Raw genomic sequence first — 25,659 nt, forward strand, 5'->3', positions numbered from 1 at the left:
CTCAGTTGGAGGCTGTACAGTAACGCTCAGCTATCACTGGAAAAGTGCTTCTAATATCCTTCACTGGTCTCCGTCCAGAGCAATGGGATCGGTTGTTCGATTTCTTTAACTGTCTATGCCTAAACACTGACCACACCACACTATTTAAAGTCAAAACTAATTGGTTTTTTAGTCTCTTGTTTAATTATTTATCCTCTTTTTAGACTTTCTACAGTTCATGGTCCTCTGACATGGGGTTTTGTTGTCCAGTCCATCATGACCGGTCTTAGCGAAGACTCTTTTGCACAGCCTTGTGCAAAAGGAAAGTGTGTGACGGTGGCAGTCCCCATCTGCTTTGTAAGAGCATCTAAAACAGAAAATACAAGGACAATTTGGCTTTAAGTCAAATAGGAAATCAACATACATAATACACACCTGGAAACAATTTCAGTAGCCTAGGTCTAGGATTTTTCAGTGATTGGATAAGGTAATTTGTCCAGCGTTGTAGGCCAACCCATTGTGTTTTCCTTACACTGAAACCACATCACAAAATTTCCCACAGTTTTTGGCAGAGTGTCCTGCTGGAGGATAAAACAGCTGCCAGAGGACAATTTTGTTCTTATACGGCCTACTTACAACTGATCTATAAAGCAGTATAAAAAGATGTAGGCTATTATTGAGGTATAAAAAGTTAAAAACAATGTTTTGAAACTAATGTATCTGTTTATGTTTGATGCAGCTAGGTTAGTAAAATATTTTCTCTGTGAAGAGGTCAAGATAGGACTATTGTCTTTCACCTCCCCCGTTCCTCTGACTCTATAGAAATTGATCATGTCAATTCTAGCATTTATCATATAGAAAGAAGCTTTTTGTGTCACACCACGAAGTGCTGTCTTCAACTAGGCTAAGACAACACAATGTTGATTAGCTGCATTTTTGTTAGAATTTCTCATTTACATGATAGAACCTACCTTTTGATCTGTGACCAAAAACGACCCAAAAAGTGCAGAGTTTAGAGCCATGTCCTCCTCCTCATTTTTATTAACACTATTAACCATGAATAAAGCAACAAATTACTTAACAAGTGGTAATCTTGTTTGACTACAAACCTACATGAGCCAAATTTGAGCCAGTTTGTCCTGATAATGCACATCCCCGTCAACCCAGCTCCTACATCTTAGCTATGTGTTATACTTAACGTCAAAGGGGTGAGGCTGACACCTTCTGACCATCTCTGAGCAGTACAACTGTAGAGAAGTGAACAAATGGACCTTCCTCTACAAAGTAAATGCAAGAAACATTGATAATTCACAGGCAGCAACCATGGCCTGGTCATGTTGGTCTTCCTCCCCTCATTTGCATAGATGAGTATGATCATTGAGCTTCCTATGTCTGATAATCGCCACAAATCTCTGAGTACAATCTGCACCCCAAGCACAGAAAACATAAGCTTTGGGTAGTGATTCTACAGGAAAATTAGGTCCTTAAAGCAGCAAGTCGGACAAAAAGTGTCCTGTAGTCTTGCATTGTTAATATTCTCCTATGTGCTTGTAGGTCACCATGCTCAAGTGGACGTAGGAGATGATTTTTGTCTTGTCGCCCCCTGAAATCCAAACCCCCAGAAAGAACACACTATTCAACAAGATCATCTGTGCATTATGCTCAGTGGGCTCGAGCCCAGCACTTTAATGTGGGATGGAATTGTGATGGCTGCTGGTTGTTTTCTATACTATTTCACATGTAATTACAGTATAGTCTAATGATTTACAGCTCAACTGAATCTAAATTCTAGATTCCCATACCATTCTCAAGCTGTGGCTCTAAATATCTGTGCTGTACTTCATGTTAGCCTACAGTCTCACAAAATGTTCCAGATTTAGTGTGTAGTATCTCAGCTACCACCAAACACTGGCAAATCATGCTATGCATTGTCATGCCTCCACTTGAGCACCAGCAGGGCACAATTTTTATAACAGCGATGGTTAACATCTTGTGTCAGAACGAACCTAATCTGATTAGAGATTAAAGCATTTAGTTGAAGATTTAAGCAGATTTACGTAGGTTTTTCAGATAAAGTGCTGTCCACTGTGAGCAGGTGGGGGAATTGAACCTGGGATGTTGGCATTGCAGCAAAAACCAAAACCTCTTCACACATCGTCACACAGCCCATCTCTATACTGATTTAGCTATTTCTGGTGTTAATCATTAATGTGCCTCTCCATTTCTCTTCAAATTAGAGAACTGATATTGAAAGAGCAAAAGCGTTTTGAATGCAATGCAATTTCCAAGTACACGTTTATGAATTAAATACCATTAATTTATTTAAATATAAGGATGAGTGAAATGTAACGTTAGTGTCCAAAAAAATCTTTACATTTATAATGTCAAATTAACTTAAATTATAGCTGTGCCAGTTGTCCGTTTTTGTTAATGTTTCTAATTTTGGGGACATGTGAAATTGATGAAATATTTAAATCAATGTTGATTCACACTAAATCACAAAGTGACACGGACAACAATTCACTGATCTTTAAAAAAAGCATTGATTCATGATGCACGGTCCAGTCCGAAAAGCACCGTGCACGTGCACGGCTCTTTTGCGTGGCCGCGCTCCGTTCACAGTGAACCCGCACGACAACGCGTTGCAGAGTGTACAGAGTACAGACCAAGGTACAGACATGGCCGCTCTGAGTAAGATACCGCATAGCTGCTACGAGATTGGTCATACTTGGAACCCGTCGTGTGTGCAGTCGGCTGTGGACATAGCCAAGGGTGCTCTGGAGGTCTCCTTCAAAGTATACGCACCTCTTTACCTGGTAAGTTTTGCTGTTTGACCTGCAATATTTGGACTTGGGAGTCTCTGAAGCTAAAGTAAGCTAGCTAACCACGTAAGGCCAACTGGTTCTGACAAAACGTCGTGAAGATGAACTGACATGTCGCCATCAGACATTCGGGGACTAAGTTCAAGTTCTTGCACGTGCACAAACCATGCACAAACTAGGTGAACGAAGCGATACATTGCATACGTGACGTTGATATGCAGCGTAACGTTACACTCATGAGTATCTGGCTAAGTAACAGCAGTCAACTGTACAGTTTTGAAAAACATCCGATAAGTACATGCCGTCAGATGATTCCTGGGTAAAGTGTCTGGTCAAGTTTTGGTGCACTTTAAGCATTGGATCTGATAACGGTGTGTACAGTCCGTTATCCGACACAAACGGGAATGACACCATTGCACAACATGTTTGTCTCAACTCTTGTGCGATGATGAAATGTAAACACCTGCAACAGTGACTGCAACGCAACTATATTGCAGATAGCAGCAGTTCTAAGGAGAAGGAAGAAGGATTACTATTTAAAAAAGCTTCTCCCAGAGATCCTGTGGTCTACTTCTTTCCTCGCTACCAATGGAAGTCTCTACATTGTTTTCTTCTGCATTCTCAGGTCAGTTGGTCCAAGAAACACTGTCAATCACCCAACTATGTTGTTGTTAAGATGCAAAGGGTTTCAGAATCTAAAGTGATGCACCTGAGGATCTGTGTAAATGTTTGTCGTTGAAAACCAAAGGTGAAATGGTATTATCATTATTATCTCAGGCTCTGTTGTTTTAGTTTCCCCCAATATGTTCAGAGTTGCACAAATGTTCCCTGTGGAGTTTTCTTGTAAATATGAGACATATAAACAAGATAAACTTTTATTGATTACCAGAGGGGAAAGTCAGGAATTTTAGTAGCAAACAAACATAAGTGAAATTTACATTTAGTAACTGAAACATCTTAACATTTAGATAATATTTTCCCTTTGATTAAAAAAGATTTAATGTAAATCTATGCTGACAGTGTGATTGAGTCCACTTTCCACATCAAAAAAAGAAATAACATGTAAATAAAGCTGACTGTTTCTGACTTTAGGAAACTGTTGGGAGGGTTCAACTCCTGGTCTGCCGGGTTTGGCTCAGCACTGCCTGCCTCCTACATTGCCATCCTCCTGGAGCGCAAGAGCAGGTGAGAATCCTTTCCGATTCTTGGTTCTCTTACTCTCCCTTAATATTTTGATTAAAACACATTTGCTAAGTACAACGCTGCACAAAATGGCAGTTGTTGTGTACATCTCAAGTATCAGGTGTGGCCTTGTGAATATCGATTCTGTGTTAACTGACTATCTTTATGTCTCTCCCTTTCCTTTCCAGGAGAGGGCTGCTGACAATATACATGGCAAATCTTGTAAGAGCTACTCTGTTCATTTTAAACATGATTTGTTATACATAAAGAGATAAATATCTGCTCTTGCCACACAACGTATATATGTGACATTGTAATCTTGTCAGGCCACTGAGACTTTGTTCCGTATGGCAGTGACTCGAGGCATCGTCAAACCAATCAAACATGGCGAGGTAAGATTACATGGCAGTTTGAGGGAGCTCAAAGTGAAGGAACTTTTTTTTTGGGGGGGGGTATACAGTAACTCATAAAAACCTGTCAGCATGAGTTGACAGGTGTGTATGAATAACTTTGATTGTAGTTTGTGTCCCCCCAATGATTTGACGTACAGTATATCCTTGAGGCCAGATTGTATCATGGTGGTGAAATAAATCCAATGGCCTGATACCTTTAGATTAGATTAGATTCAACTTTATTGTCATTACACAGGTACAAGTACAAGGTAACAATGCAGTTTAGGTCTCACCAGAAGTGCAATAGAAGCAAGTGCGGTATATACAATGTTTCTATAAGTGCAGGACATGGAAATGTACTGAATAAATATAGAGATGAATACTATTATTAACAGAATTTTACGGAAAGATTTCTCCTATGAATATAATATTGTGAACAAAATTTACAGCTGGATATGGACTGAATATAATATACAGGTGGATATTACTATAAATATAATTTTTGCCCCCTTTGTCCTGATGCCCACTGTCTCTGTTTTCCATTAGGTGCTCTTGTTCTGCATAACCGCATCGCTCTACATGTCCTTCTTCAGGTCAAATTCTTAAAGTGAAATGTGAAACATTGGTCAATTAGTTATTATGAAAAGCCTTCAAATAATAAAAACCAGAGTGAATGTTTAGAGTTTGAGTTGATTTTAGTTGTGTTTTGTGTTTCAGGAGTAAAGATGGTCTCAAAGGCTTTGCATTCTCTGCATTAAAGTAAGTTGTCCCTGTTCCCACTGATTGATTCAGATTGACCAATAGTGTTTTGGTAAAGCTAACCGAGGCGGTGTGCATTTTTTGTGACAGGTTTATCATCGGAAAAGAAGAGATTCCAACTCACTCTGTCGTGGCAGACCAGATCTGCACGAGACCCCTTGAGAGGACAGCTGCCATAGAGACAGGGGATTCACAGGCAGAAGGGCCCAGCTCCAGTAGGAAAACTCTGGTAGCCCACACAAGGGAACTGCTAGAGTCAATGTGAGAGAATACACACCTTCACACTGACACAAAGTACAGAGTGCCTAGTATTAATATATACATTTTTTTTTTTTTTTTAATCCAGATGCAAAAAGGGTCCAAGGCACAGATGTTGTAAACATTACCAAGACAACTGCATTTCCTACTGTGTAAAAGTAAGACACTTTTGTTATGATAATGGAGGTACAATACTCAAATACTATATTGTTAAATAATAGTGTTTTTTAAAATGTTCTTTTGTTGTCCAGGGTTTTGTCAGGATGTTCAGCGTTGGCTACCTGATTCAGTGTTGTCTTAAAGTGCCTTCAGCTTTCAGGCACATGTTTACGAAACCCTCACGGCTCCCCTCCCTCTTCTACAACAAAGAGAACTTCCAACTCGGGGCCTTTCTTGGATCTTTTGTCAGTATCTACAAGGTACATTTTCATACTTCACAGGTTTTCTTTTTTCTATGACATATCTGTTCTTTTTTCTTCCTTGCTTCCATTCTTGCTTTTAGGTTGGCAAAAACATCTACAAACATTTGTGTCCCCCAACTCCTTAAAGGCACATTTGAAGTTGTAATCTCTGATTTCTGGCTCTGAGTTGTCCTCATAAATTTGGTATTATGTTTGCTAACATTTCCCATTTGGGCTTATGTCAGTATCTCTTGTGTTGAAGTAGATATAATAAAGTAATATATTTTTTTAATGTTGTAAAATGTTTTCTTTTTCAATAAGGGAACAAGCTGCTTGCTGCGCTGGCTGCGCAACATTGATGATGAACTCCATACACTGACTGCTGGTGAGACAGGATTGTGTAAACAGTCAAATAAAGTCCTTGCAGAGCAATCCTCCTCCTGATTGTGTCAGATATCATCATGCCATGTCTCGGCTGATTTAATCCGTTTAAATTATTTTAATCTTTTTTTCTCTTTCTGCCTGTCTTTTAAGGCTTCCTGGCTGGTATTTCGATGTTCTTCTACAAAAGCACTACAATATCCATGTATCTCTTCTCTAAGCTGGTGGAGGTAAAAGTAATTTTCCAAAACAAGTGATACTAATCACAGCAAATTACATTGTCCAGAAAATATACCCACTAACATTCATCTTTCATCTCATGGATAGAAAAACAGTATTTACTGAATATTATATAAAAATAGGGTCTTTTGACAAAATACCGCATGTTCATCATAATCCAGACCAATATCCAAGTGTATAACATTATGTTTACATGCATACAAGAAATAAAGTTATTAAGGCATTTACACACACTTTAGTAACCTGACCACTGTAAATATATGCAGCAGGTCGGTAATGAACGTTACTCATCTGGCAATGTGGCTGCTTTTAGTCCCACTGAAGCCTTGTAGAAATGTTATGGACATGCCATGACAGTAGTTCTTAAGTACTCAGATTGCCAGGACAGCTTCAGCAGAATATAGACTTGCATACTAGTAACATGTCTCATTATCTGAAACCTTTTGTCCTGGGCAATTTATCATTAACAACACATGTAATAATCTCTGTCTTTAGACCATATACTTCAAAGGCATCGAGGCCGGACGGTTCCCTTACTTTCCTCATGCAGACACGGTCATATATGCCATCTCCACTGCTATCTGTTTCCAAGCTGTAAGTGACAAAAACAACGTAAACATAAACATGCTTTACACACATTTGTCTTTGCTGAGTAAGGATATAATGTATGACTTCTTCCTGCTACACAGGCTGTGATGGAAGTGCAGAACCTCAGGCCTACATACTGGAAGTTTCTGCTGCGTTTAACTAAGGGCAGGTGTGTATGGTGTGGAAACTGTCAGCTGTGTTTTACCACTTCAATCCAATTTTGTCTTTTTAGATTTTTAGTAGTCAGACTGTTCATGCGGAGATAATCTGTTAGTGAGAATTGTGTTTTATATTATGCTAATGAGATTACCTTTCTGTCTCCACTCCTAGGTTTGCTCTGATGAACCGACAGTTGCTCGATGTTTTTGGGACTCAAGCCTCCAGGGACTTTAAAGGCTTTGTGCCCAAACTGGACCCTCGTTACATCACGGTGCTACCACCAGGAGCCGACATCCAACTCGGTTGACTTGGGACCCGGCTGTGGGAGGGGCTTTTAGGGTTACCTCAACAAGAAATGGACAGCTTGGCTGTTATTTCTGAAAAACCTTAAGGATCATTTGTTATAGATGGTATAACAGCTCAGAAGTGTTGATGTTGTGTTATGAGATGGGATAAATCCAGAGATCTGTCCAAAGCAGGGCATCATGAGTGTCCAGTTTGGTGAAACAGGTAACTTGTAAAATAAATGAAACACATTTTACATGTATTAATAGAAATTTTAAAGAAACCTTTAACAGCACACTATAAGACCAATAAGAAGAAATCAATTTAAATGATTTATATATATTTTGTCATAGTGACCATTTTGATTTGGCTGTGTGGCGTTAACCAGTTCTGTAATGTATGGGTGGGAGTAGTCAAAGTAGATCACTCAAATCCCAAATACACCCACAAATTAGTTAATTGGAAAATAAAAATGATTTCAGTTTGGCTGCAACAACTTTCATTTTATCCTTTTAATTTGACAGTTTCTTAATTTTGCAAGTTGCCTGTAGGTTTGTACTGAATGAACTCATTTGGTTATTTGGTTGCTTTCACGACAGAGGGTGAAACTCACTAACTTTTTGAAACAGGCACAGTGATCTCTGATTTTGAATCTGATTTAAGAATTTTTGATCATTACTCTCTGATCATTTCTGAATGTGTTCTTTTTAATTGTGTAAAACTGATTATATATTTAATTATGTAGCCTTATTAAATAATGACAATGGGAGATGCATTTAGATTGTGGTCTAATATGTGAAACAGAGGTGGAAAGTCACCATTTTAAAACAATTACATTTTTTTTTTTTAGTTGATTTTTGTATGCAATTCCAAATCACATAGTTTTTTTTGTTTTTAAAACTACACTTGACAATAATGATTACAATAGAGTGAGCCCCCATATAGATAATGTGTTAAAGGAAGCAGCAGGGACCATGGGGAATTTAGAAATTACTTTTGTGGAGAAGATGATGAAACATGAAAAAAGTGTATTGTATTTTAGTTTACAAGATAATTTACTGTAAAAGTGGTATAAATACCAGTAATGTTAACTTGAAGAGATAAATCAGGAGTACATGGCTAAGAAAATGTTAGTTTATTATATATATAGTATATAGTATGATTATATAGTAAATCATACAGACTATGTTTACTTACACAAGAAATCAGGTTATTGGGTATAATCATGTTGAGACATTTAATCAGAGAATGCATTTACAATACATACAGAGCACTAACCTAATAACATTTGTCCCATGCTGTATTTTAGAAGAAGATTGTACATTTTAAGTGTATTAAAGGCTAATGTATAAAAACATATAGTCATATTTTAAGCTACAACTTGAAGAAATTTTGTCAGAGATTGCAGTTTTTCCATATTGTGCTCGTGGTGCTTTGAACTGCAAACTCATTTAGACTTAATTATTTTGGTTTAGGAATTAGTATGACTAAGTATTTTGATTACATTGATGTACAGCTACAAGTCAGGATTCATTACTTCCACCACCCTGCTGTCACAGTGATGCTTGACTAGTCCTTAAACTTTAAGTCTGGCATATGGTGGCAATCAGACACCTGGCGTCTCTTCCACCTCTGGTTTCAGCAGAATACGTGTGTCCCCCTTTATTTAATGCAGAAACTGTTTAAATGTCAAAGGATTTGATCAGAGAATGGGCTTCTAAGTTTAGAAACTGATTAGTTTACAAATGTATTTACATGAGCAAAGTCTGTGATGTTCAACGATGAATTGCCATGCAAGGGAAACTAAATTTGCAGATCCATATAATTACAAGACTGCTTTTAATAACCATTTGCAAATTATTCAAATTTCCCAACCACAAAATATATTGCTCAAGAAGTCATTGCCACAGTGAACCTGATCCATGTTTTTTAATTTATTCCCCGGAGGTGTTTTAATTAATAATCACATTCAGTTCCAAGGTGAACCCTATTGAAACATTGTTTGCCGAGGAATTTCTAAGCATTTGCCTCAAGGCAACAAAGAATATGTTTATGTCAATAAAGAGCACACCGCCCAATCTGCTTTTGATTTTGATTTCCGTTGCACAGTGATGAGGATATATGACTTCTGTTGAACACAAATTACACATTGCACATTCCTCATAATTTCATTCCAGATGTGAAATCTTTTTGTACACATCTCATATTTCTGGTTATTATTTAAGATCCGTGTTAGTTTTGCATTCAGTTTTTCAATCCAACCCAGCTTTAGACAAACATGACCTCCATAACATAAGCCATGATTGTAAAGATACAGGGTACAGTGCAAAATTCATGTTTACACTAAAGTAGAGGTGTTTAAAAATAGTGATATACTAACAAAATGTATCGTACTTAATTATAATGCAACTTACTGTTTTATTTATGCAAAAAGGGTGTATATTAAAGTATTTTTCCATCCATGTGTGTGACTTGTTCACTGAGCTGAGTTTCATCTTGTATACTTGTAAAAGTATTCAATAATAACCAAAGAGCACACTTTTCTCTCTTTGCTTGGTATAACATGTAAAAGTTGTCAGGCATCATCTGAAATTAAAATATAGGCCTACCCTATATGCAGTTTATGCAGATGGATACAGTATTTCTTCACACTGCTTCACTTTCAGAAGGTCCAGAATGCACGCACGCACGCACGCACACACACACACACACACACACACACACACACACACACACACACACACACACACACACACACACACACACACACACACACACAAACACACACAGGACCTTAAACATGCACAAATGGATAGATGTCAGAGTGAAGGGGCTGCCCATTAAAGGCACCCCAAGCATGAAGGAGTTTGGTACCTTGCTCAAGGGCACCTCGGCAGTGCCCAGTAGGTGAACTAGCACCTCTCCAGCTACCAGTCCACACTCGGTACTTGGTCCGTATGGGGACTTGGCAACCCTCCGGTTCCTAAGGACTGAGCTACTGCCACCCGAAAGAAGAAAGAAGACCCACTGATTTTGCGAAGGGATAAACCCAATAGTGTAGCCTTAGAGGGCTCCGCCTATACTCAGAAACTGGAGTTACAATACGTAACTATTCTTTGTTCATGCTAAGATAATTGTATCTTGTTATAATATCCAACATTTCCAGAGCAGAATAAGATGTCTACTACGATTGTATAATATATTCATGGGTCCAACAGTATGATTCCTTAATAGGTTTTGAAAACCTTTCACATACACCTTACTATCACAAAATTTCCCCTTCCCAAAACTTAAGAATGTTATTGTGTTAGTAGTGGTCAAACGTACAATTTTGTAGGCCTACTATCACACATCCATGATTAGTGGCCTGATTTCTATGAAATTTGCTGTGGCAAAATCCTTTTCTCTTGTTGGCCTATGTAAGTATGTATGTATCTATCTGTGTGTGCAACCCAGTCTCCTACTGAAAATGTAGTGTGTGTGTTGTGTGTGTGTGTGTGTGTGTTTGTGTGTGTGTGTGCGTATGTGTCTGTGAGCGTGCGTGCATGCATGTGTGTGTGTGTGTATGTTGTACTGTATGTACAGTAGTAGTATGTATGTATAATGTATGCTCTCCAGAGGACATTACGAGAGCATCGCTCTTCCATTACCATCAGGCTAAAAGGTTCTTTGTATGACATAGAATAGTGGTTAATAATTACATAGCTGTAGTGTCTCAAATGAATTATGGAGGGCAGCGATGAGTGCACAAGGCTTTCAGTTTACTCCAAATGGACTAGAAGAAGAAATCCATAGCGGAAGTAAGTATCGTGTCAAGTAAAAACCAAAACCAAAACAGATGTACTTTTGTTTTGCGTCCAATTCAAAATAAAAGTGTAGAAAAAAAGTAGAAACTTTCCAGGAGGATTCAGTTGCTCTCGCTTTTAATAGATTCAGACAAAGCAGTCTGTTACCCTGACCTATTGTGTTTCAAAACATGTGTTGAAAACTGCTTTCAACTGATCCTGCAGTGTTTACACTGGATCACTTAGGTTAATGAATACGTTATACTTTTACTATATTTCATAAGCCATTATTGAATTTGAATGAGGGACTAAGTTCGCTCATGTATGTCTGATATTTCCTGAGTTTTCTTTGGAAACCGTTTTTTTAAGCTCAAGAGGCTTTTTTTCTTAGTACAGACCGTTTTATTGTACAGCCTAGACACATCAGTCTATGACCTAAACTTAGCGTTAATGTCGTGAGGATGATTCTTTATTTTGAAAGATTTAGACAGGAAGTCTTCAGTTCCATCATTTAACCACTGTCAGTGGCTTTCGCTCGGTATCACGGACCACTACTATCTGTTACTTTAAAGATTAATGCGTAACGTTATCCATGGGGGGTAAGAATAAACAGCGAACTAAAGGAAATGTCCGGGTAAGTATGCCTACCAATGTTTGTAAGTTAAAGTAGCTAATGTTACTGTGTTAAAGTAACGTTAAGATTGCATGCAACAAACACGAGCACAAGGTAGCTAATGTAGCTAAACTTCACGTTAACAGCTAGCTAACGTTAGTTAAGGCTACGTGTGGCTGTGTTGTCACAACTTTTTCATAACCTTAACGTTTTTACCTTTTTATGAGATTTTTTAATTTTTTATAACTACACGTTTCTCTCTCGATTCTAGCCGTCCAGTAGTGGCCGAGCTGCTGAAGTACTGACCCGGGAGGGTGGTATCATCCCGGGTTTTGTGGGCTTCGACACAACGGTGACTTCGGAGCTGAGTTATGTACCCGCAGTCCACGGCGCGGAGGAGATAGACAACCTGGTAGATGCTGACTTCCGTCTGGTGCTCAGGAAACTCTCGAAAAGGGATGCTGTTACCAGACTAAAAGTGAGTTTAAACTTAAATTTACTTTATGATCTTCTATGTGGAGTCAACCAAATGTAACACCACGTAGCCTAAATATGTTTAAACATATGCTACAAGCTACTATTAAAAATAAAGTGTACATGAAAAGCAATCTTTTTCTGGGTATGTTGAAGTCAACCCAAGCTGTTTTTAAGTGTCTTCAAGTGCCTTGAAGATGTGTACTCTTCTCAGGCTGTTCAGGACTTTGGGTTCATGTGTCAGGAACGGGATTCTGAAGAGGTTAAAGGAGTCCTGCCATACTGGCCAAGAATATACTGCAAGATATCCATGGTGAGCTTGTCATTCACCACACATTCATGAATTGCCTTTTTGTATCAATGTTACACTGCATCCTAAACATGTAAATAAACACTCCAATTACCATCATTCATTTTGATCAGTCCCATCCATATGTTACCATCCTGCCTAGCAAATAAAGCAAAGTATCCCATTTCAAATGATGGTAAATATCTCTGAACAACAGGTTGCCTGGAAACCATGCTTACATTAAGGATGACATTTCAATAGGATTTTAATTTGTGCAAGTGTTTGAGCTGTGTCTACATTAGGATAATTTCGTCCTCATCATTATGTCTATCAGGACCATGATCGCCGGATCAGAGAGGCCACCCAGCAGGCCCTTGAGCAGCTGGTGCTGAAAGTACGTCGCAGCTTGGCCCCCTTTCTGAAGAGCTTGATGGGCCACTGGATTCTGTCCCAGTGTGACACTTACACACCTGCAGCCTCTGCTGCGTGCCAGGCCTTCCAGGCTGCTTTCTCACCCACCAAACAGCCTGAGGCGCTTAGCTTCTGCAAGGATGAGATCCTTAACGTGAGTAGAAGTGGTGGCTTTTTGCGGACAAGGAGGTTTGTATTCTAACTAACTAAATCTAACATTTTCATATATTGCAGGTACTTCAAGATATTTTATTAAAAGAAACAGCAGACACACTGAGCGATCCACAGTAAGTTTAGCTTATTATAGTCTCTGTGTCCATTTCTCTCACCGTGCAGGCACTACAATAATACAGTTTGGCATAGTCTTTGCTGATGCTTTGGTTTCCTCTGTTCTCTAGAAGTGTAACAGAGGACGAGAGAGAAGGCAAATATGTACGCATGCTCACCAGTTCTCTGTTGGGGGTAAAGAGACTGCTCTCCCTGCTTGTCCAGCATGACAGGACGGCCATGGAGGAAAGACTAGCACATCTTCTTAACTCTGGGAAATTCTGGAAGTACAGCAAACACAAGACACCACAGGTACTGGCAATAAATAGAACTCCTAAACTAGTTCACCTGGTATGTGCATAATGGAGTTTCATTCCATACAAAATAAGGTCTCTTTCACATTCAATTAAGGTTGATTTTTGCAAAGATTGTAAGGGATAATATGTCATACCCCAATATCTATGCATATGGCATAACCCCACTTCAAAGAAGCCATCCCGTTCCATATAATTCCAAATGCCTCTGTGACTTTTTGAGTATCCAATTTATCATTGGTTTCATAGAATTTATCTTAGGTGCTCTTGTTACCGTCGCTACATTTATATGTAAAGGCAACATGTTAAAGTCAAATTTTCTTTATTTTCTGTCTCTGGTGCTTCCACACACATACAAACATACAAAAAAACCTATCCATGCTGTTTTGAGTGAGATACACGTTTCTGAATGTCCTAGTATGTGCGTGTACGACTCCCGACAAAGATAGTATAGAAGTGAGATGTCTCACTCTGTAGCTAAAACAGAAACCCAAACACACAGGGTGACAAGAAGATCGGTAGCAATGTGCAATACAATTAAAAAATATGGTGTTTTTGAAAATGAAACCATGGAAACCTATTCCGGTACAACTTTAAAAAACAATTATGAACCTGAAAATGAGCATAATAGGGGCGCTTTAAGGAGAAGGTGTCCTGCTAGTTTGCATACACAGATTATATAAAAATGTTTTATCCTACAAAGTTAACTAATTCTTTGTAGATTGTATTTTGTTAACCATAACACAACTGTGTGAGAAGTTAAATTATATCTGTTGCTGCCAAATGCCACTTAATATATGTGCAATAATGAGTTAGTTGTGAAGAATGATTACTACTTTGTGTTGCTCCACAGGTGCGAGGGGCATTTTTCGAGATGGTGTGTGCTCTGTGCGAGTTCACTCCAGGACTGGTCCAGACTGAAGCAGCACGACTCTCCACCACTGTTCTGCTCAGCATTGACGACACAGATCCTGTAGTGCTGCCTCCTGTGTGGGAGGCTGTTCTTCATGTTGTGTCTACAATCCATGTAAGCTTGAGTTTGAAGGGTGACTTCACATATACTGTAATGCTACTGTCCTAATCTTGTCAGGGCTTTTGTAATGTTGTATACCCTCTATGTTATTACAGTAGACTTGATAGGTAATGCAAGGAGGAGTTGTATTACTAGAGTAACAAATGTGTAAGGAGATTTATATTTGAGTGGCATCTAATCTTAGATTTTTCTACTCTTATTTCAGGATTGCTGGACACATGTGAATGCCAAGAAGGGCTTCTTACCTAAACTTTGGGTTCTACTTAAAGAGGGTGGCAAAGGCATGGCTAAAGCACTCCATCCTAATCTATTGCCGCTCATCAGCAAACTGCCCCAACAGGTCACTGAGCCAGCCTTGGACTTCTACACCACCTTATTCTCTTCGTTCATACAAGGGTAATTTGTTGTACACTCGGGCTGGGTTATAATTGAATATTGTTAATACTTATCGAATGTTAAAGTTAACCTTATTGTGACAATATGCTCATATTGTGTTGTCATTTTAGAAAATTCCATCTGTCAAATTATATTTCTATGCAAATTGTAATTGTGATCTAAGTCGGTTAATAATTAGAATTTCTCCACAACACTTTTGTAGATTTTTTATATGTTGAGATATATTGAAAACAATATACTTGCCCTTCATATAAGTTATAAATAGTGCTGTCAGGTAAACGTGTTATTAACAGCGTTAATGCAAACCAATTTTAACTGTGTCAATTTCTTTTTGCGCAAGATTAGTGTTCTCTTTGCCCTAGCAAACAGCTAGTAACGTTAGAAAAATACAACACCACACCAGATCTAGCTAGACCTAAAAAACAAAACAAAAGGCACGCCACACAGAGTGGAAGGCGCGCGCGAGACACTGAAATGGACGCCAATAAGATTCTGAACAGTAAGTTTACTTCTTCAAAGTTGCCAAATGGTTCCATTGAATAGATCAAAGTGATCTGTGTGTTTTGTCGTTGTGAACTGAGTTGTCATCGCAGCACGTCCAGTCTGAAATACCACTTGATGGCCAAGCACACAGTTGATGCCAATTCTCCGCCCCCTCGTCAAAGTATTTTTTTCACCCTTTTTTTGATGGACAGTGTTACACTGTGTGAGAGATTATTTGCTTCAAGTGAGAATTTTACGTGTGAAATTGAACACTACAGTAGGCTACATGCCAATGTTGTTTTCAATGTAAAAATCATTTGCAGAAAGATAGCCGAGCCACTTTACCATGTTGAAAAGAGCATTAAAATGAAAAAAAAATGGGATAAAAAGAAATCAAGGGACAGTTAGAATGGGAAAAAAAAGAAGTGATTAATTGGGAGTTAACTATGACGTTAATGTGATTAATCAAAATGAAATATTGTAATCGTTTGACAGATTTGTTTGACAGTTTGACATTCCTGCATCACACTCTATAACCTTTGGGGTCTGTGTGTTTGTCTTAGTCTGTCTAGTGAGCGTGCAGCAACAAGCCCATCGGAAAGTGCAGTTATCGTGACTTCTGTTGTTGAGTGCTTGCGGTACTGCATACTGCACAATACAGAAGAAGAGGAGGAACAGAAAAAAATACAAACAATGCTTATTTCACAGCAGGTGGGATCACACTGTTGCACATACTTTTCCCATCATGTCAGATCTACTTAAGTCTTACATTGTTTTTTTGATATTTTTGTAGCTCCTGCCACTAATAGAAAAGGCTCTTGGCAATCCCTCCCTTCAAAATGGTCCTCTTTTCCTTTCGGTCACTGAAATGCTTGTATCCTGGGAGAGAAGGGCAGGCCTACATAGTGAAGATGAAGCTAATGTCAGCAGCCATGTCTTTCAAGAACTTCTGGCAGACTTCTGGGATGGCCTTGGTCTTTTGTTTGTGCAGTATGCCGACAAAGAGGATGCTGATCCACAAGCTTTGGAAGGGGTAGCCACCTTGCTGCAGGTGAATTTGGTTTTGGGCAATCTCTTGTTTAGACATGCAAGGATACAGCAGATAAATATGGCTGCCAGAGACACCGTGTTACAATAAATAAATCTATTCTCACTGTGTCTTCAGGTAATGCGCTACCCTGGGAGAGTAAAAGGAAAGCTCCTCCAGAATAAGAAATCTGTCAAGATCTGTTTCTCTGAGCCAGAGGACAATGACAAAACTGGAGTTGAGAAGCCTGTTCTGACAGTGTCGGAGCTGGTGAATGAGAAGCCATTTGGTTCCCTACACACCCAGCATTTTGAAGATGTAGTGTGTCAGCTGGCACAACTGTGCTTGGTGCATGTGACGGAGAAAAACTCGGAGAGACATCTTGTTTTCCTCTCTCTTCTCCTGCAGTCTTTCCACACACCCAGGGTCTTCAGTGTAAGTCATATTTGACAATTAAAGATAAGAGTGTATTTTAATGTCAGTTGTTTTGTAATGGCCAAGTTTGTGAAAAATATGTACAATTGAAATAGATTAATTAAGTATAAAAATTGTGGCACACGCTTGAAAAAATGTTGGCAGTAATGTTAAATTGTTAAGTTAATGGGCTTGAACATGCAGAAACACTAGTATGGCCCGCAGAATAAAATATGGAAAGTATTTTTCTAATAATTCCTTGATGCAATTGACTTTTGACTGTGCTTGTCTTAGACTTTGGTCGAATTGGATGCCAAAAAAATGGAAAGTGAGCAGAGAGATGAGGTGATTATGAAGAATCCAGCAATGCAGTTCCTGCTGGAGCGGGTGGTGGTGTGGCTGGCTGAGAAAGGGCGCAGAGACACTGAACACCTGGTGGAGATGGTCTTCAGCTCACTCTACGGCTGCAGCCGGCAAGAGACCACCCGCATCCTCAACCACATCATCACGGTAACAAGATGCACATGTCATTACATGTGACCTCACATTAATTCACATCTTTCATGTGCAGTGTGATGAACCCCCTTGTGTTGTAGATTAAACTCTTAATGGTGCTGTTTAATTTGTTGACGTGTATGCTTTTCCCTCTGGTTTTCTAGATGGATTTACAGTGGGGAATTATCCTGCAAATTGTACAGAGGGTATGTGTCTTCTTTTTACACAGATCAAAGTGTGTTAACTCCCTATACATACAACGTACATTGGTATCAACATCTGTGCTAATATCCGTTCTGTCAGGTATGTGCAGATCCTGAGACTCTTAAGAGCTGTCGTGACTGGCTGAAAGGGTCAGTTCTGGGTGAGCAACTCCTGGGATTGACTGAGGAGCTGTGCAAAGTGGGATGTAGCACGCCCAGCTTTACCTCTTCTACCAGCAACCACAGTTGGACACTTATCAGCCTGGTCCTCTCTTGGCACCACAACAATGGTAAAACACAGACACACAGCAGCAAATCAGCAAATGTTTCTTAGAGTGGATCTTCCTATCAGTCACCAAACAATAAACTCATCTTTTTATGTTTTTACTTGCCAGAGTCTCTGATAGGTGAGGTGTACATGGAGAAGATCTTAGAGAGGCTCCATGCCACTCTGTCTGAGACCAAGAGTCTGTCCGATGCAGGCAACATGGAGCCCCTCATCTGCTTCATCTGTGATGTGGCCTCCACATTCTTCTCTTCTGTACAAGACTGTCTTTTACTTCTCTCTGCTGAGGAACTCTTGCTCACGGTCTTCCAGCTCACTGCCCAAGATCAAACACACACTCACCTGTCTGGTAGGCACTTGCGTAGTGCACAAACATATATAATTTTCAGGGAGGCTAAATTACTAATTGTTATTATTGCTTTCAAAGACTCACTTTTAGATAAGCTGAGACAAGTGTGTGTGGCTGGGGTCCAGTCATTGGTCCAGCACTCTGAATATGAGGTCAAGGAAGGTGGTTTCCTGCACAGTGCAGCCCTTTGGGTTACAAACCAACTACTCACTGTCTCTCTGGATATTAAAAGGTAACTTAACGACTTCTGTTAAAAAGAGGGGGGGGCTTTGTTGTAGTTCTTGCTAACTTTTCTTGTGGTTCTAGTTTGCAGATTCTTATTTTGGCTGTGCAGAACCTAGTGGAGACAATCATCTCTGTTTGCGATCCAGATTCCTCCCTCCTCATCCAGTTCTTTACACAACTGATGCCCAGCCAGACAGAATGGACTAGAGTCAGACAAGCTTTACCTCCTCAGGTGAGCCAACCAAATAGGGCTGCACGATTATGGCCAAAATAATCACAATTATTTTTATCAATATTGAGATCATGACTATTTGTTGATGTTAACTAAAACAAATTTAATTGTCACATAGGGCATTTATAACTGTATTCACATCCATATTGTGCTACATTCCTCTTATGTTGAAGTTTTATGTTGTACATACATACAGATGCAACACATCACAACAGGTCAGCAGAGTTAGACATGTGTGTATGAAATTTCTGTATCGTCACTGCGCAGCATTTTTATGAACTATGATATTCTTGCCATGGGTTGCATTTCTCGCCCAGGTCCAGCAGTACTCTACAAACTGAAGTTAGTTGCGTTCAATAACTTCTGTGTTTTTCGCCGTGGCCACCGCAATAGCTTAGTTACCAGCGGAAACATTTGTGCAAGTTTACAAGTACAGTTTTGCCTCTCATGTTTAACAATATACAGCTGTGTTAATAACAACTAAACTGTTGACAAATGTCAGAAGTGTGGACTGTTGCTGTTGCCGCTGTCTCACTCCATGTTGCTGTGAGTCGTGTGTGAATGGGGGTGGGGGCTGCTCGGAGAGTAAGACGAGAGATCCAAACAGGCACGGCTTTACAGAAGAAATGGGTCATGTAACGCAAAATTAAACCATATCAATATAAACATCATTGCCATTAAGTGCACCGGTGCGACCTAGGAAAAATATTACTCTCACCCTAGAGCCCTGTGAGCTTACAAACACTAACTAGGACTGGTCACTGCTGTTGTCTGAAAAACAACACAGACAGGACAAAATGTTGCGTTTACTGGTAAACCTTGTAACCAAGATATGATCAGACAGTGGTTTACGGAGCGGTAGATTGGCTTTGCAAAATAAACAAAAACACAGAGCATTCTATGAACGGAATGGCACATTTAAAATATCACTCCATCACGCAAATTTGATTGTGGGAAGTCAAAATTGTGATAAAATTTGATTAATTGTGCAGTCCTACAGCCAAGCCATCATCCTTACTTAAGGAAATTAACCTATTCAGGCACTACCTTACAATGGTTACAAACATTTTGCTTTGGAAGGATCTTGATTTAATTAGATTTTCCACACAAACAACTTGACATTCATGCATTGTTGTTCCCCTTTTTTCTGTCCTTTGCAGTGGATCAAATCCCCTTTACTCTCTTGCCGTCACCGAGGAGTTTGCGAAGAACTCTCGATGGACACCTGGAAGTTTAGGCTGTCAACTAGGCTGCCAGCCCACCTGTGTGCCTGTGCCCTGTTGGGGAGGGTGGCCCGGACTGCTGCATTCATACCTTGTGAAAAAAAGGATGCAGAGTGTCCTTCACTCTTTGCAAACCTTAAGCACACAGGTACACACACTTTCCTTTTAGCACCTAGTGTAATTTGAGATTCAAAACAAACAAACAGACTGTCTGTAATATGTATTGTTTAGGCCCATGTCAATCTATGATGCTGTTTAATATGTTTGTATATGTATGCTTTTCTTTGTCAGTTTCAGAGCTGTTGTATGCACTGCAGTGGTGTAGGGAGGTAGAGTACATCCCTGCCTATCTCAGCCTGCTGACAGACCCGGGGCTGTTAGAAGGACTCCAGACCCAAGTTCAAATGAAAGATCTGCTGGAGACACTCTACTCAAGGTAGAGCTACACACAAGCTCAAAACATGATTTTCGACGTTAATGGAGCTTTAATGGAAATTTTTAAGCAGTCAATAAAAATTGCTGCTTTAAAAAAAAACTTTATCTCTTTAAAATATGTCTCAGCTTCGGAAGAATCAAACACTGATTTATATGCATATGTTTATTTTCCCAGGCAATTATTTGAAACTATGTTCACTGAATATATGTGTTGTATTGTTACAATGTAGGTCCGTGGAAGATGGAGGTCTATGGTCTCTGACTCTAGAAAACTACATCCACACCAACAACCTGGCAGACACTCACAGTGCAACCCTGAGGGAGCTTTACGGCAGTTCAGACAGGTAAATAATTTGTTTTAAATGCTTTTAATTTCCCAATCAAATCTGTTATATGACACCTCTCAACTCGACTGTTGTATATTAAAAATGATCTGTGTTTGGTCAGTTTGTTCCCGGTGTCTCAAAGCAAACTGAGCACGCTCCAAGTGCTCTGCCCCACCATGAGCCAAAAAGACAGAGAGACTCTCGTTGCTCTGGCAACTGCTGGAATAATCAACTGGCAAGAGAATGACGGTGGGAATACACACATAAACACGCACATATGCATACATGGACATTTTGGACTTGAACCAAGTAAATAATAATTTTGGCTGTGTCACAGATGTGTATGGGTGTCTGGCGGTGCTGCTGTGCTGTCTAAAAGCCAACACACAAGTAGAGGAGGAGGTTGTGCAGGCTATTGTGGCCACAGTGATGGAGTGGAGGAACAGCAAGGAGGACTGGTTTCTGTTTAGCAGGTAAACACATAAACCTCACAAACATTTACACACTGTTTTTGTTTATTATACTGTATCTCCTGAAACACTGTCCAAGTTTAGAGGTTTTCTACTAATATATATACATTTGTCACATCTTGGTATTTCAGCGACCTGTCAAAAGCAACTGCAGAACAGTTGAACATTGCTGTGGAGATGATGCGTTTCTTGTCCTGGCTGGTGACTCATTTTCCAACAGTTCTCGGGAGCAGCCAGTGGGACTTCTTGCTCTGCTCTATGTTAGCCTGGTTGGAGGTGAGACATAGATCATACATATTGTATTGTTTTGTGACTTTAAGGCCAGAGACCATTGTCAGCTACAGAGTAGTGCTGCAGGCTGGATGCTTCTTGTCATAGGGTGAACTCTTGACCTCAGGTATTGAATTTGTTAGAATACTCACTGTGCAACTCGGTTGTTTCTGATTAAAAATGAATATGTTTTGTGCTTTATTCATGGCTTTAATATGTGGTCCATCACTATCTTTGACTTAATTAGCTTGCTTCCAATTTCAGACTGCCACCGAGAATGTAAGCAGTCTGTGGAACCCATGGGTGCAGCTGTTTGTTTGTGAGAACACTGCATTGATAGTGAAGCTGAACCAGTTCTTCACGTCATCTTCGGCCGATGTGCTTGAGAAGCTGCCATCCGAACTGATTCATGAATGGACAGACTTCTTTGTAGAAGGAATCTACAACCTGCTGTTTCCTCTGACTATCAATATCACAGGTGTGTATGTGTGTGTCTGTGTGGTTTATATTTGACACAGTCTTTGGGAAATGAGCCTAGTTTGAAAATGTAGGCACCAAATCGCATCTTTTGGTTGCTTTTCATTTAGCATAATCCTAGGTAATATGGTATTTCATAAATAAACAGTACATATACTCTGTGTCTCATTGCAATGATACAAGCAGGCACATTTCTGTCTGTTGACTAAATACAGATGTCTTCACTGAACCGGATGACCCTGTTTTCCCATTAGCGGTACTGCAGTCCGTTGGTGTAGCTCTCACATATGTGCCTGTGCAGCTGCTTAAACAGAACTCCCTGCCACCGCGGTTCATAGCAGACCAGAAGACAAACTTGCCAGAGCCCCTCCAGACACTCCTCAACACTTTCTGTCCTCTGCTGCTGTTTAAGGCCAGGCCTCTGCAGATCACGGTCTATCACTTGTTAGAAAAGTAAGGATTTTCTTTAAGAGTGTGTATCAGTGCTCAAACACTGGTAACTTTTCCTTAAATTAACAGAAAAAAAACATTTCTGCTAAAAACTAACCTAGGACTGTTTTACAAACAAAGTATTACACCTATTATGTGATATTTGGGGCCCTGCAGCAGGTTGGGAATGATTAAATGATGCTTATCACAATATATAGAAGAAAAATGAACACAGTTGCTTATTTTCAACACAAGGGTTATGCCTCAGCTGCCCGAGTGCGATGGGGAAGGAGACACCAACAAGTCTGATGATGATAGAGATGAGCCATGTCTGTAAGTAAATGGAGAAAATTCATATTACTGTTGATTTTCACACATAAGTGAAAGTAACTGGATCCTATATATTGTCACTTGAGTTCCTTAAGTACAAAAACTATTTTGGAAATAATACAAGTTATGTTTATACATCATTCTTACAGTTCTTCTTCGTTTCTGTGTTCAGTTCTCCTCCTGCATCTCTGATGGCGATCCTGTCCACCTGTGAGGACCTGTGTGATAGTATTCTGGCAGGAGTTCAAGTAGGAGAGTTTGCAGTGGTCCAGCCTCTCAGTGTGGAGTACTCCTGCATCCTGGCCTACTTGTTGGCCTGGAAGCTTCTCCTGATCTTTTTCAAATCCTCCCCCTCCCATGTGAGTCGTGATAAATCCTCATATTATCAGATATATATTCCAATATGTTAGGCTTATTTCTAATTATTTTAGTCATGTTTTTTTAACTGGTTTTGGCTTTTTAGTGTATAAAAAGTGTATACACGCAAACAGATTTAGAATCTACAAAGAAAGTGCTTTGAAGAACTGATACAGTATTGCATGTTGTTCTGATTTTGTTTTTTAATTATTATTTTTTTATAGCTGCGAGCCCATTATGCCCAGTATCTTAAGAGAAGCTGCTCCCTCAACAAGCTCCTCCTTGACCTTTTTAAACTGATGCCTGAGAACCCCATCTATCCCGGCCAGGGGCCAGAGACAAAAGAGGCTAAAACCTTCTTCACAGAGAGCCAGTCTCTGGCTGTTGACAGTGAGTAGCACACACACAACTTACTTTACACAACTTCTGTACATGGCAACGTAAACAAGCTTAGATTTCCCCTCTTGTGTTTCTTGCTAACAGACAGCGAGAGTGTTGAGTGGGAGCTCCCTCATCTGGCTTGCAGTGTATACTACAGCACAGTGCAAGACCTGCCTGCCATGGTACGGCTATGGTGGAATGGCCAGGAGAAGAGAGTGAGCGCAGCTGTGGAGAAGTTCACTATTAAATATGTCAGCCCTGTTCTCTCAGCCCAGGAGATATCATCTGTCCACTCAAGCACTCAAATCTTTGACAGCATGACTGTAAGTTAGCAATACATTGCTCTCTGCATCTACAATACAACTTTAACCAGATTTAGGGAACTCACTAAGACTGAAAGACCCCCGATGGCAAAGGCAAACAGTACATATTTATATATTTATCTCATTGCCCTAGGTGAAGGCCCGCTCAGCAACGCGGGAGGTGATTGCTACCTATTCTGTGGATGACATCTTCATTGAGTTGGTGATTCAGCTACCACAGAACTACCCTCTAGGCTCTATCACTGTAGAGAGTGGAAGGCGGGTGGGAGTTGCCGTACAGCAGTGGAGGAACTGGATGCTGCAACTGAGCACCTACCTCACACATCAGGTATAAATGAAGTTAGTGTAGTACTAGTAAGGTCTATAAATACATTTTAATTACCTACTCACTTACTAGTGTCTGTTCTTCCACCTGAAGCTAGATTATATCTCTAACAGTAAAGTTTTCTTGAGCAATACAGGCCATGGGGCTGTGAAGATACTTTCTCTGTGGGGATAAGCAGAATAAAAAAAAGATGATGAGACAATTCAGAAAAATGTAAATGTGTGTTTGTTTGTTCAGAACGGCAGCATAATGGAGGGCTTGGCTCTATGGAAGAACAACGTGGATAAGCGTTTTGAGGGAATAGAGGATTGTATGATCTGCTTCTCTGTTATCCACGGTTCCAACTACTCCCTGCCTAAGAAGGGTTGCCGCACCTGCAAAAAGAAGTTCCACTCAGCGTGTTTGGTAAGAAATATGGTCAATATCATATTACATCTAGTGGTGGGCTGTTAGGATCGTGAGTGCCTTCTCTGCAGATGTTTGAAAGAACTGCACATTAATAAACTTTTCGCACATAACATAAGCAGTGTATAACAACACATAACAGGGAGAGGACAGTGGCCAGTGAGGACAGAGGACAGTACAGCCTAGTACTGATTGTGTCATACACTTTACATCTTAAACCTCACAAATACAATTACATACAGTTTAAAGTGAACCTACTTTTATTTTGGACAGTGTTCTTGTTGTCTTTTACACTAATCTATTTGTTTCTCATCTTTCCACAGTACAAATGGTTCACATCCAGCAACAAGTCCACCTGTCCACTGTGCAGAGAAACCTTCTTCTAACACATTCTGTTGACCACAGCTTAAAGGTTGACATAATTGTTGTAATTTCATAAAGTTGGTTATTAAGGTCTAATATATTAGATCACAGTATGAGTTGAAATTCTTTCTCCAAGGCTGTCTCTGACTGCAATGGCTGCCAGTGTTTGGTTCAGAAAGTCTTGTTATATGTGCCCAGTGGAAGTCCGAACTAAAGTACAGTAAAATCTACAGATAATTATATTTCAGTGACCTTTATGCCCATATTCAGCAGAGCGAGTTGTTAAACCGTTTGTTACTACCAGTACTTCACTGTGCAGCATCAGTAGCTCCCTGCTGTTTTTATGTTAATGAGTTTTAATCTTTTTTTGTGGACTTAATTTTTTGTAAATCATTTGTAACGTACAGGTGTATAGAAGAGGCTGAATCAAGTTGGTGAACCAAAGCTGCCCAGGTGCTTTAGCTGAACATAAATACCTGTCAAAATAAGTGATTTTACAATCTTAAAAAAGGTGATTTAAATATTGCACATCCCAGGACAGGTTTCACAAATATTTCCTGATATTTAGGATTGTAAAGAGATTATGTCTGATTAGTGACATGCCTTATACCATTATGACATGGTGAGGTGAGATGAAAAGGAGGAAAGGGATCTTCTGGGAGGTTTTTTTTATTTTAAAATTCCAGTGCTCTCCAATATTAATGTTTTCCCCTTTGCTTGCATACAGCTGTAAATGATGCTGGAAAATAAATAAAATACAACTGGATGGATATTATTAACACATACAATTTGTTGTTGATTCA

The 25,659-nt window shown here is 39.6% G+C and overlaps 2 protein-coding genes across 2 annotated transcripts; both read left to right on the top strand.

Annotated features, from left to right (window-relative positions):
• Positions 1–2,548: 2,548 nt before the first annotated feature.
• Positions 2,549–7,659, top strand: tmem135 (transmembrane protein 135). The gene is made up of 15 exons (XM_034889556.1): positions 2,549–2,795; positions 3,299–3,426; positions 3,894–3,986; positions 4,172–4,205; positions 4,310–4,375; positions 4,922–4,968; positions 5,093–5,134; positions 5,225–5,395; positions 5,481–5,550; positions 5,644–5,811; positions 6,115–6,178; positions 6,328–6,404; positions 6,910–7,008; positions 7,104–7,171; positions 7,333–7,659. Exons 1-15 carry the CDS (start codon positions 2,658–2,660, stop codon positions 7,466–7,468), a joined length of 1,401 nt encoding a protein of 466 aa, XP_034745447.1. The 5' UTR covers positions 2,549–2,657; the 3' UTR covers positions 7,469–7,659.
• Positions 7,660–11,609: 3,950 nt separating this feature from the next.
• On the top strand, positions 11,610–25,631 carry ltn1 (listerin E3 ubiquitin protein ligase 1). Its single transcript, XM_034889555.1, has 32 exons — positions 11,610–11,865; positions 12,116–12,322; positions 12,533–12,631; positions 12,942–13,172; positions 13,253–13,305; positions 13,417–13,597; positions 14,453–14,626; positions 14,838–15,028; positions 16,075–16,222; positions 16,305–16,562; positions 16,677–16,973; positions 17,247–17,462; positions 17,612–17,653; positions 17,751–17,940; positions 18,046–18,285; positions 18,364–18,517; positions 18,592–18,742; positions 19,903–20,113; positions 20,257–20,401; positions 20,631–20,744; positions 20,848–20,975; positions 21,064–21,199; positions 21,328–21,472; positions 21,731–21,944; positions 22,159–22,396; positions 22,628–22,705; positions 22,875–23,061; positions 23,284–23,449; positions 23,543–23,763; positions 23,897–24,091; positions 24,326–24,493; positions 24,817–25,631. Exons 1-32 carry the CDS (start codon positions 11,824–11,826, stop codon positions 24,877–24,879), a joined length of 5,283 nt encoding a protein of 1,760 aa, XP_034745446.1. The 5' UTR covers positions 11,610–11,823; the 3' UTR covers positions 24,880–25,631.
• The last annotated feature ends 28 nt before the right edge of the window (positions 25,632–25,659 follow it).

The sequence above is a fragment of the Etheostoma cragini genome, chromosome 13 (genome assembly GCF_013103735.1).
Source record: "Etheostoma cragini isolate CJK2018 chromosome 13, CSU_Ecrag_1.0, whole genome shotgun sequence".
Lineage (NCBI taxonomy): Eukaryota > Metazoa > Chordata > Actinopteri > Perciformes > Percidae > Etheostoma > Etheostoma cragini.